Consider the following 12,335-nt stretch of genomic DNA (forward strand, 5'->3'; position numbering starts at 1 on the left):
GATTTACACTAATCATAATAGCAAGCTGTAACAGCTGAGGCTACTTAAAATCCTAACATTATGCCATTTAAATGGTGTGTGTGCTCTGCATCTTGTGGTCAATTATGTGGGGTGGCACTCACCAGCTCCCCTGCCAATATTTTATTCAAGTTGACCCCCTTGGCTCTGACACAGGGAACATAACCTATAGTGCCATTTTCTTATTTTAATTAAACTTTGGAATGGCAGAACTAATCATAGTTTTTTTATTAAAAAAAACAACCAAGCAAACCATAAACATAAACATATATACCTGGTTCAGCCTGGTATGTTGTTATGTGTGGATGAACTGTAACAAGCCTTGGTCTCACATGCCCCTTGTTCTGCATGTAGGGGTCACTAGCAGGTGCAGGTATGGGGCTTTGTGAAGCTAAGGGCTTTGGGCTGGCCAGAGCTGTATTGAACACCCCAACAGTGCTACCACTGGGGTCTTCATTATATAAAAGCACCATGCTCACTTGCAGCATGGAGTGTTCATGCAAGCTTCCCATTTTCCCTGAGATGCCTTTAGGACTGCACAACATTGTGTAGTCACATGGGCATCCCAGTGATGCTGCACTGGAAGCTTGCATGACTCCTGTGTGCTGCTGCAATTAGAGTGCTGTGCATGCCTTTACTTAAGCGTTTTAAAAAATAAACTAAATGACCCCCCCATTGTGCGGTGAAATAAAGTAGGGCAGGCCTTCCCTCACCTCAGCTGCAAGGAGGGAGAAGAGTAGAGCAGCTGGTGTATATATGAACAGGGGACTCCAATAAGGGGTATGAAGACCCCCTCCCCACCGCAACAGCCGTACCTCGGAACTCGTACATGTACGTTTCGGCTCCCAAACAATCGGAAACCAGAAGTGATTGTTCCTGTTTTTGAACGTTTTTTGGAACCCCAACATCCGACGTGGCTTCTGCAGATTTCGATTGGCTGCAGGAAGTTCCTGCAGCCAATGGAAGCCACACCTTGGTTTCTGAACATTTTGGAAGTCAAATGGACTTCCGGAACAGATTCCACTTGACTTCCAAGGTACCGCTGTATACTGACTGCTTTCATTTGCAGTTTGTAACAAGGTGTAAAGTTTGTAAAAGTTTCATATATATGGGTAAATATATTTACCCATATATATGAAACTGTAGTTTGTCAACAGCTTCTCCCCTATTTGTTTGCAAAACAACAACAGATAATCTTCTAATTTCCTGGCCTCACGTGGAAAGGAGGTGGGAAGAAGAGAGGGTGGGGGAGAACATGTTTCAAAGGCTTTCCATGACTTGTGTATGTAACAACAAACCATGGTTTGTTCTTATGTCCAAATCGGGCCAGAGTGTTAAAAATGTGGCAAGCAAGCATTTATATTATATACACATAAAAGCAACTCAGAGTCCTTTTGTTACATATTAGTGAAATGTGTTGACTGAGGGGGAGTCAGTAAAATTGAGGAAGGCGTTTTCTGAAATATTTGGTGAATCAATCAGCAGGGAAGAACTAAGCACTTTGGGGTAAGAAACTGTTGACAAAGAACTTTCTAGCCTAGATCAGTGTGCTTGCCTCCCAAAGCCGTAAAATCCTCAACCCCCTTTCTCTGATAAGAAAAGAGCAATATCTATAATCTGCAATGTGGTTTTTTAAGATGGTTTAAGAGGGAAAACAGCATCAGTTATGAAGAAGGATGGTGCTGCGTGCATTTTCCTGAGGCAGTTACCAGCTAGCTCAGAGGGAGGTAGAATGTCTCATCTGGGATTAATTTAAAGGCAAGCTTTCTTCCCTGGTGATGAAGGACTTTTGCTTTGTGTGTGTTTTCAATCACTCAGCTGCAATCACACTCTTGGATTTCTTCTTCTTTTATTTCCACAGGCCCTCATTTAAGTTGGCTTTGAGACTGTTGTTACCTACTAATTTAGCTGCAAATTCTACAAACATCCTTGAAAAGAATGCTGCACTTGTTTCTTCAATGCCCACTCACAAAAGGGTGGAATGCAAACTGCCCCCTCCAGAATATTTGTTTGAAGAGCTCATGGTATGATCAGTGGGCAGGGTGCGGGGTAGGGTGGAGGCAAGTGTCTGTGAGCAATTGCTGTTTGGTCACAGAGTGCCCAACAGTGAAATCTTATGTATGTCTACTCAGATGTAAGTCTCGCTGAATTCAGTGGGACTTGCTCATGGGTAAGTGTGCGTGTAGGAGCCTGCAGCTCTGCCATTGTTGCGGAAGGAAAATAGTATCGGGTAGGCATCTTGAGCAAGTCATTCCAGTTCAATCTCAGTTTCCGAGCCATAAAATGAGATTAGTGATTTAAACCTTGCTTTATATTTGATTGAGCCATTGTTATTATAAGATCTGGACTTGCAATATTTTTTGCTTGCAGCGGCAAAAGTCTACACACATGCAGAGCATTAAAAGGAGTAGCATGCTGTGCTAGGATGGTCTGAAACACTATAGTATGCAGGTGAAAGGTCACATTAATGCCCACCCACCCCCCTGTCAGGGGTGAGGAACTTGTAGTCCGCCACATGTGATTGGACTCCATTTCCCATCAGTCCATGCTACTAGAGTCAATTTGCAGGGGTGGTGGGAGTTGCAGTCTAACCCTGCATTAACTCCATCAAAACAAACAGCCAGCACAGTAAGTGAAGGGCTGGCATGGAACCTTTCTCCCTGATGTTATTTCCCCCCCCCCCTGTTTGCAGGGATTTAAAGCAAACAAACATGGGGGAGCATTAGGGGTTATCCTACATCTGCAGCCTGAAGAGTTATAGTCCATTCTACTATCTCAGCAGTCTTCCACCTAATTGATCTGCTTGTGTGCACCCAGCCTTGAGGGGGGAAATACTGGTTGGCGGATCAGTCACACTTATTTAGTCTCTACTTCCTTATCCACTCAAAAGAGACAAGTGGGGTACATCTCCCCATCACATTTCCTTGAGTGTTAAGATAGTAACCATTCTTACACACATGGCACCTTTGCAGTTCTGCAACAGGGGGATTGGGCAACTTTGAGCGAGTTACTATTTCAGCATTTTAGGCTCCTGCCTCTAAAACATTTGTTGTTGTTCACTTGTTCAGTCATGTCCAACTCTTCGTGACCCCATGGACCAGAGCACGCCAGGCACGCCTGTCTTTCACTGCCTCCCACAGTTCGGTCAGACTCATGTTGGTAGCTTCGAGAACACCATCCAACCATCTCGTCTTCTGTCGTCCCCTTCTCCTTGCGCCCTCAATCTTTCCCAGCATCAGGGTCTTTTCCAGGCAGTCTTCTCTTCTCATGAGGTGACCAAAGTATTGGAACCTCAGCTTCAGGATCTGTCCTTCAAGTGAGCACTCAGGCCTGATTTCCTTAAGAATGGATAGGGTTGATCTTCTTGCAGTCCATGGGACTCTCAAGAGTCTCCTCCAGCACCATAATTCAAAAGCATCAATTCTTCGGCGAGCAGCCTCTAAAATATAAATGAGAACAATTCATCTTTTAGGATTCAAGTTCACCCCATCCCACCAACCGAGCTGCACGGCAGAACTTGTCATCACTGAGGCTATGTATGTATTAGCAGCTTCAGAAGCAATCAGGTTGTCCATCCGTCCCCCCTGCCCCCAGCTCTGTTTCAATTTGCATTTGCATATTGCTGTACACACCAGAGAAGGGCAGTGGTGTATTCATGCAAAGCATGTTACCTGTTGGTTTCCCTACACCTGCAACCCTCGCCCTCCTTATTTGTGAAATTATCATCTACACATGTGTTGTCATCAAGGCCAGCCCAATACATTTTGGCACCTGAGGCAAACCACAAAATGGCATTCCCTCCCTGCCAGGAAAGAAGGGATGAGTGAAGATATACATCAGTAAAAAAGGGGGGAGGATAAAGATCTACATCAGGATCTGCTGCCCCTGTGGATCCTGCTGCCTGAGGTGGTCTTCTCACCTTGCCTCATGTGGGGGGCTGGTCCCGGTTGTCATTTCCGCATGTGCAGCAGCTGTCTGAAATGTATACTGTACACCCCACCTTAACTGCAAAGTGAATGTGGCTTACATCTTCAAATTGAATGGAAGGTGGTTTCAGGTGTATGTTTCCAACAGGTAGATATGGATTGTGGCTAACAGCATGTGCACATGGCTTCCAACACCAGCAGTGGGAGCGCACTGGAGCTGGAGTAAATGATAATGTGCACACAGCCTTCATTTCTAGTCACAGGGATCAAGCTGCGGGGGGGGGGGGGGAATACAGCGAAAGCCTTTGGTTATAAAACAAATCTATTAAAATACAGATAGTAAAATGAAGCTGTAGCAGCCAATAAATGCTTCATTTCAGAAGTGGCATTTTATGCTCTGGTAACCTCTAGGTTAGATTATTACTGCAATGCGTTATACAGTAGGGTTGCCTCTGAAGATGATTTGGAATGCAGAATTCAGCAGCCAGGTTGCTCACCGGGCAAGATGGTTTGAGCATATTAGACCGATCCTGGTCTGACGGCACTGGCTACCAATTAGTTTCCTGGCCCAATTCAAAGTGCTGGTTTTGACCTATAAAGCCTTAAGTGGCTCAGGACTGCAAGGACTGCCTCTCTCCATATGAACCTACCCAGTTTCTAAGATCATCCTCTGAGGCCCTTCTTCGTGTGCCTCCTCCACGAGAGAGCCAGAGGGTGGCAACATGAGACCAGGCCTTTTCTGCATTGGCCCCCCTATTTGTGGAGCGCTCTCCCTGGGGAGGTTCATCTAGTGCCTTCATTATACACATTTAGGCACCAGGCAAAAACCTTCCTCTTCAACCAGGCCTTTGGTGGATTAACATCCGATGCCCGTTTAAATGTGTTGGGGGCAGGTTGTTGGTTGTTCTTATTTGTACTCTCCATCTTGTAGTTTTTTATATTGCACTTTTCTGTTGTGAACTGCCCTAAGATAGAAAAAAATATATAGAAGCATACACAAATACACACACCTACAAATGTAAGGTAGCCCTCCCCCCACAAAGGAGGGGGAATAAATACATAGTCGTTTCTCGGCAGGCACCCAATGAAACCGCTGGTTTTCAAACAAAAAAAAAAGCCAGCAAGATGTTACTTTCCAGAGGCAGCTAGTGTTAGCACATACTTTTAGAAAGGGAGCTAGGGGGCAGCGATAAATTATAGGCCTGTTAACCTAATATATAGACAAGATAAATCAGTGAAAAGCATTTCTTAACAAAACCCTGGTAAAATCCACCCTGGGCACATTGCAGACTTCATACAAAAGACCTGCAATATAGTCCTTAGGATCGTGTCACCTGCATAATGCACTTTCATTATTATTTTTTCAAACATATTTTATTATTTTTGCATTAAACAACAACAAAAACACAATACATACACAAATACACAATAAAAAGCACAATAAACACATCAAACAAAAAAACAAAAACAAACCTACATAAACAGGAACAATAAACTATCATTGTTTAATTCTAGTTTCTATCTTCTTAAAGGGGGACTCCCCCCGCTCCTTCAACTGCGTTCAGTATCAATATACTTTGGTAACTTTGTATCTTTTTCCTTAACATTTACCAATCTTCTTAATAATCTTTAAGACATTAATTAATCAAGTGTAAATCATTACTTAGATTACTTATCCTAAAACAATCTTAAACATTTAAATCCTTCATAACAATACTTCTTTTATACAATTTTAACTGACATCAACTAGCTAAGGCCAATACACAATAAGCTAATTCTGCTCAAATATCTAACTTTACACGATCTTTTAAATAATCCTTAAATTTCTTCCAATCCTGTTGCACCTTCTCCTCCCTCTGGTCTCGGAGTCTCGCGGTCAGTTCAGCGAGTTCCATAAAGTCCATTAACTTCATCTGCCATTCTTCCACTGTCGGAATCTCTTCGCCTTTCCAGTTTCTTGCAAGTAAAATTCTAGCAGCTGTTGTGGCATACATAAAAAACACTCTATCCTGACTGGGTATCTCATGATTGGTCATGCTCAAAAGGCAGGCCTCTGGTTTCTTACTAAAGGTAATTTTCATTACCTTCTTAAGTTCATTATAAATCTTCTCCCAGAAAGCCTTAACCCTTGGGCATGTCCACCACATATGATAAAAGGTACCTTCCGCAGATTTACATTTCCAACACACATTGCTTGTTACATGATATATCTGCATAATGCACTTTCATGTCTCCAAATTTCAACCACTTCATGGGTTTGCCCCTCTCCCCCCCCCGTAGTTTTCTTGCAAAAAAATGTGTGTGTGGGGGGGGAAATACGCCCCCCAAATTTGATGTGAGGTGGACAGCTGGCCCTCTCCATGCAACTTTCCCCTTTTCTGTATTTGCACGTGAGACACAGTAGAGGGGGGTAAAAATGTTTTTATTGAGAGGGCTAGTTCCTGCCTCTGGGGACAGGTCGAATTTCCGAAGGAAATAATGGAAATATCTATCAATATCTCTTGTGGCGCCCCCTTAATTCTGCCAGCCTCATTCGCGAGCGTTCCCTCAGCTCAACCCCGCCGGCCAGGAACCAGACTGGAGGGTCTCCGCGCCTTCGTGTGAGGTATTTATAGCCGGCTTCGCGCTGCAATCCGGCGGCACCAGGAGTCCAGCCGAGCGCCTGAGGGCGGAGCCGAGCGCAGCGCCGGGGCGGGCACGGCGCGAAGAGGAGCCCGGCTATAATTCCACCTGCAGCCATTTGCGTCGCGGCTTCGGCGGCTAGGCAACAGCGCGGAGCCCCGGCGACAGCGGCCACCACCACCACCGCCGCCGCGCCTCTCTGCCTCTCTTTCTCTGACCAAAGGAGTGGCGGCGCCCAATGAACGGCAACGCCGGCGGCGAAGGCGGGATGATGATGGAGGAGGAGGAGGGTAAAGAAGCATACTGTCCCCGAGGCTTTATTTCTCGTAATGTGGCGGTTTAAAACCCTCCTTTTGAGGGATGCAGGAGGAGCGAAGTCCTGCGCTCCCGCCGCCCTCCCGCGCGCGCTGGGGTCGCGTTTGTGCGTTCCCGTGAAGGGCGCTCCTGAGGCGGACGGTGCCTTTTGGCGGCAGGCAGAAGTGCACCGGCCCAGGGACGCTTCTTTGTTCTGGGTGCTTTATTTTGTGTGTGTGTGTGTGTGTCGCTTTTGGTGTTTCTTCTCCCCGCCAACCTGACTGTCCCTGGGCAGCAGCATCCTCGGTGGCGCGCGAGCCAAGTAAATGGGGAGCTTGAGGTGAAACGGGGCAGACTTTCCCCAAGAATTCCTCCAGGCGGGAGCGAGGGGGAGTGTGCGTGTGTGGGAGTCAGGCATGCGTGTGGGGGGGGGAGGGGAAGCAGACATCTCTCCCCAACAGCAAGTGACTAATGGTGTTCCTGCGCTTATCAGTCGCCACCATTAACTTTTCGCTTTGCAAGGGCACTTGGGAGGGGAAACCCGAGCACGCCGCCACCCACTTAATATAAACAAACGCACACCCTCAAAGGCGGGGTGGAGTGGGGAGGGGGAAGAGGAGAGAACCCAGCAACCCAAAACTTTGCCCACATTCACCCAGTTTTTAGCAAGTGGGTGTGTACTTTCTAAATAATGAGCAGCAGGAGCAGCGATGATAATGATGATATAGTGCAATAAAATGTATTCACATTGCTATGGGCACAAAAAATGCAGTTCTTAGTGAAACACCCCAGAGGAGATGGTAAAAAACAACAACCCCCCAGTGCTTGTATCAGAATGTAATTGGCAACCTGGTTGTGACCTGGCAGATCCAAAGTTCTTGCCTTATTTAATTTTTTTTTAAATATACAATACAGTTGCAGGAAAGAAAATACCGCAACATTTTACACGGAACCTATATGGACTGCCAGTGTTTTAAGGCCATGTAAATAGTTCTTAGGGACTCGGGTGGCGCTGTGGGTTAAACCAGAGAGCCTAGGGCTTGCCAATCAGAAGGTCGGCGGTTCGAATCCCCACGACGGGGTGAGCTCCCGTTGCTTGGTCCCTTTTCCTGCCAACCTACCAGTTCAAAAGCACGTCAAAGTGCAAGTAGATAAATAGGTACCGCTCTGGCGGGAAGCTAAACGGCGTTTCCGTGCGCTGCTCTGGTTCGCCAGAAGCAGCTTAGTCATGCTGGCCACATGACCCGGAAGCTGTACGCCGGCTCCCTCGGCCAATAAAGCAAGATGAGCGCCACAACCCCAAAGTCGTCCACAACTGGACCTAATGGTCAGGGGTCCCTTTACCTTTACCTAAATAGTTCTTGCATTTAACCACACTGGTATCATCAAGAGTTGAGCAGCGATCCTAGTCACAATCGACTTAAGTGCAAGCCCCTTTAAAATTTCATGGGGCTTGCTTGATTTTAGCTGCCAGGTAGCTCCATCCAGTTCTTTTTTGTTATTATTTACATTAAAAAAATTAAAAGAGGGGGGGCGGAAAAGGGGAGAATAGGGTATTTCTATAACAATTGATTACATTTTTAACCTATTGTATTTTGTAAAAATGAGTTCCAAATTCCATTATACTTGTCCATGCGATAAGCATACTTGTCCATCTATAAGCAACCTGCTCATAGGTGGCAAGTGTAGTCAGGTCTTTGATCCATTGGAGAAATGGAGAGCTCCATCAAGTTCTTAGCAGCTTTGCTTGGCTTTGGGTAGGATTGGCCCAAAAGTTGACTTACAGCGTGAAGATGAAACCTGTTTGAGGTGAACACACTTGCAGGTGTAGGCTGCAGTCTTAAGCAGAGTTGGGTGTGCCCAAGGCCATCGGTTTCCATGGACTTGGAGCACCTAATTCAACATAAGCTTGTATTGCTCATACTGCACACATAGGAAGATTAAGCTTTGGAAAGGTTAGAGATAGTGAAAAACTGAGAAATACAAATGAGTTTTCTAGGTATTTCCTAGAGTGTGTGGAGTTTGCTTTCAGCAGTGTGAACATTTCCCTTTACTAACTTTTATTTTGGTAAACAGCTTTCCAAGAAATGTTGCTAATGATGTGTGCCCTTATTGCTAGTTTAGCAGCATAATGTAGCTTCATGCTTTATTATCCTGTCCTTCCTTTAAGGAACTTATTCCGTGATTCTCCTCTTTCTCCATGCACCCGTGTTCTCTTTTCAGTAGCTTGCTCTGAGACATAATGATAAAGCACAGGTCATCCAGCGAGTTTCTTAAAAATTCAAACCCAGGTACTTCATATGCAAACCATAGGCTAAGGTTTACCCTATGGTTTGAGGTGCATGGTTTGTTTGGGAGCACTGAAATTCGAATCCAGTTCAGACAACACACTGTCCTTCAATGGCTTAGCTCAGCATGGTGCAGCAGAATGACCAGAGAGGAGTAAAAGCAGCTGTGATCTTGGTCATGCATTTAAAGCATTCTTGCGCCACTGTAACAGTCATGGCGTACCCCAAAGATTTCTGGGAGCTGTAGCTTGTTAAGGGTGCTGCGACTTGTTAGGGGACCCCTCACAGAACTGCAATTCCTAGCACCCTTAGCAAACAACAGTTCCCAGGATTCTTTGTTTGAAGACATGATGATTTACATGTATGGGGCAGGTGTGTTCCTCCTCTTCAGGAGCCTGTAAGTTTGTTCTGAGCCACGGTGTGGCTCAGTGTGGTGTGCAAACCAGGCCGCTATGGCAGTAGCTCTCCAGGGTTCCAGATGACAATCTTTCCCACCCCGCATGGAGTTTCCAGGGATTGAACTCAAAGCTTGTGCCTTGTTTAGGGTTGCCATATTTCAGAAAGTGAAGATGCAGACACAAAAGATGTTGATTTTTTTTTTTTTTGGCAAAGTTGTAGGTTGAGTTGGTTGGATTAAATTTTTTTTTTTTTTTTTTTTGCAAAATATCTTCTAAAAATGAAGTTTTTGCCATAATCTATATTTCATGGGTTGCCAAGCGTCCTGATTTTCCTGGTCATTTTGGCCATTTCCACCCAGACACTATTTTTGATAGCTGTATTCTTGCTATGTCCGGGAAATTCCGAACGTATGGAAACCCTAGCCTTGTCAATACAGTCATACCTTGGTTCTCGAATGTAATCCGTTCTGGAAGTCCGGTTGACGTCCGAAACATTCAAAAACCAAGATGCGGCTTCCGATTTGCTGCAGGAGCTTCCTGCACTCAAGTGGAAGCCGCGTTAGACATTTGGCTTCTGAAAACATTACAGAACCGGAACACTTACTTCCAGGTTTTCAGCGTTTGGGAACCAAAACGTAAGAGTACCACAGCGTTCGAGAACCAAGGTACGACTGTAATGTTCAGCTGTGGCTCCTCCCTTGAATATTGCATGTCCAGTCTCATGGCAGATCTCTTGCACAAGTGCTCCCTGTTGTTGCCAAGGTGCCATCCTATGTGTTTACAAAATAAATAACCCATTTTGGGGGGGTTTGGATTTTTTTGTCCATGGACGAAAGGTTTACTCTCTTTTACATACAGCGGGAAAAGTTACTATCTTGTCATCTCTTACTGTACACCAAAGACAAAACAAAATCAAAAATTCTTTCCAGTAGCACCTTAGAGACCAACTGAGTTTGTTCTTGGTATGAGCTTTCGTGTGCATGCACACTTCTTCAGATAAGTGTGCATGCACACGAAAGCTCATACCAAGAACAAACTCAGTTGGTCTCTAAGGTGCTACTGGAAAGAATTTTTGATTTTGTTTTGACTATGGCAGACCAACACGGCTACCCACCTGTAACTGTACACCAAAGAGTCTTGTTTGAACACAAATGACTTGATGTAGTTAAAACATCAGTTTAGCCTTGCTTTTAATGTTTGTTAAACATATAACAAGTAAATTAAATCATATTATTGCCCGGCACAGCATGCCCCTTTAATACATTACAGTTCTGTGTGCCAATGAAGAATGAATTGGCCCAGATAGATCTCTTTAATGTTCCTGCTGATGTCAGCTTTCACTGATAGAAAAATATGAATGCAAAGTAATAATCTTATAAAATTAAGTTCCGTTTAGTCCATGCTGGCGTCCAAGGTATTTATTCTGCTTCTTTCAACTGACTAAATTTCGCCCAAATGAAAAGTCGTATGTGAGGAAACTGTCACTTTTCCGATGTATGGCGTTCGATCACTTTCTGGAACATTAAGATAGCACAAGTCACTGGGGAGTCTTGCAAAAAAAAAAAAAATCCTTTCCCCAAAAAGAAGGGTGGGATAAAACTTGTGACTCTCTTTTTAGATTCAGCATCATCTAACCTCCCTTCAAACAAACTGAGATGAATGCTCAATAAAACAATGTGGGGGGTCCCGCTGCTTAGAAAATACTGAATTGAATCCAATTAAGTCTTACTATGGACAGACCAATAAAATCAATGGACTTAAGTTAATCGTGGCTAACAGTGCAGTCCTAACTGCTCCTGGAAGGAGTTAGGGACCCTAGAGGTGGGTCTCTCTGCTGATAGTGAACTCTGGTACACCTGCTGAAAATGTGGGTGGTTGCGGTAACTAACACAAGGTTCCCAAAGTGGAGTGTTAAGCGTCTTGTTGAGGAGTAGGGCCAGTTATTGATTCATTGGATCCAAAGGCTGCCGATTTTGTTTGTTTGTTGAAAAAGCCCAATCTGGCTCCCTCTGCTGCGCTAACTTCTGGCTGGTGCAGCAAAAAGAGAATTAGAAGCAAACGCAAAGGTACCGCCACCCTGGCTCCTCATTAGATTGTACAGTGGTACCTTGGTTTACAACCATAGTCCGTTCCAGAGCTCCGTTTGTAAACCAAAACAGGTTGTAACCCAAGGCGCGCTTTTGCCAATGGGGCCTCCAATTTTTTTTTTTGTAATAAAATAAAATTAAAAAGGTTGCAAATCGGGACACGTACTTCTGGGTTTGACATGTTTATAATCCAAAATGTATGCAAACCAAGGTACCACTGTAGAGTTGATTTGGATCCTGAAGATTTGCAATTGGAGAAGGTTTGGTTTAAAACTATGGGGAAATGTCCATGATTTTTAAGAGTGCTGTCTGAGACAGACACACAGGGCTGAGCTGCTTAAAATAATTTATAGCCAACATGGCTTTTTTTCTTTTCTTTTTTTCTGAACAAAAACTGGACATATTGATGACCATCCCTCAGGCAGTCACACACAGTTTGTAATAATCCCTTGGCGCCAGTTGAAGTGTTACTATTTTTTTCCTCCAAACAAGGAGTTAGTAAATTACAGTATTCCATACCTTAGATCAGTGTTTTTCAACCTTTTTTGGGCAAAGGCACACTTGTTTCATGAAAAAAAATCAGGAGGCACACCACCATTAGAAAATGTTAAAAAATTTAACTCTGTGCCTATATCGACTATATATAAAGTAATTTTCCCACGGCACACCAGGCAACATCTCGCGGCACACTAGTGTGCCACG

The 12,335-nt window shown here is 44.5% G+C and overlaps 1 protein-coding gene across 2 annotated transcripts in view; it reads left to right on the top strand.

Moving 5' to 3' along the window:
• Positions 1 to 6,749: 6,749 nt before the first annotated feature.
• Positions 6,750 to 12,335, top strand: part of GADL1 (glutamate decarboxylase like 1) — a 90,004-nt gene continuing 84,418 nt past the window's right edge. The window contains exons 1-2 of one of the 2 annotated variants that reach the window (XM_033165125.1): positions 6,750 to 6,856; positions 11,366 to 11,371. In XM_033165125.1, coding sequence (XP_033021016.1) covers positions 6,805 to 6,856; positions 11,366 to 11,371 — 58 coding nt within the window. In that variant the 5' untranslated portion in view covers positions 6,750 to 6,804. The remainder of the gene's footprint in view (positions 6,857 to 11,365; positions 11,372 to 12,335) is intronic. The other variant, XM_033165126.1, reaches the window with a different exon arrangement.

The sequence above is a fragment of the Lacerta agilis genome, chromosome 12 (assembly GCF_009819535.1).
Source record: "Lacerta agilis isolate rLacAgi1 chromosome 12, rLacAgi1.pri, whole genome shotgun sequence".
Lineage (NCBI taxonomy): Eukaryota > Metazoa > Chordata > Lepidosauria > Squamata > Lacertidae > Lacerta > Lacerta agilis.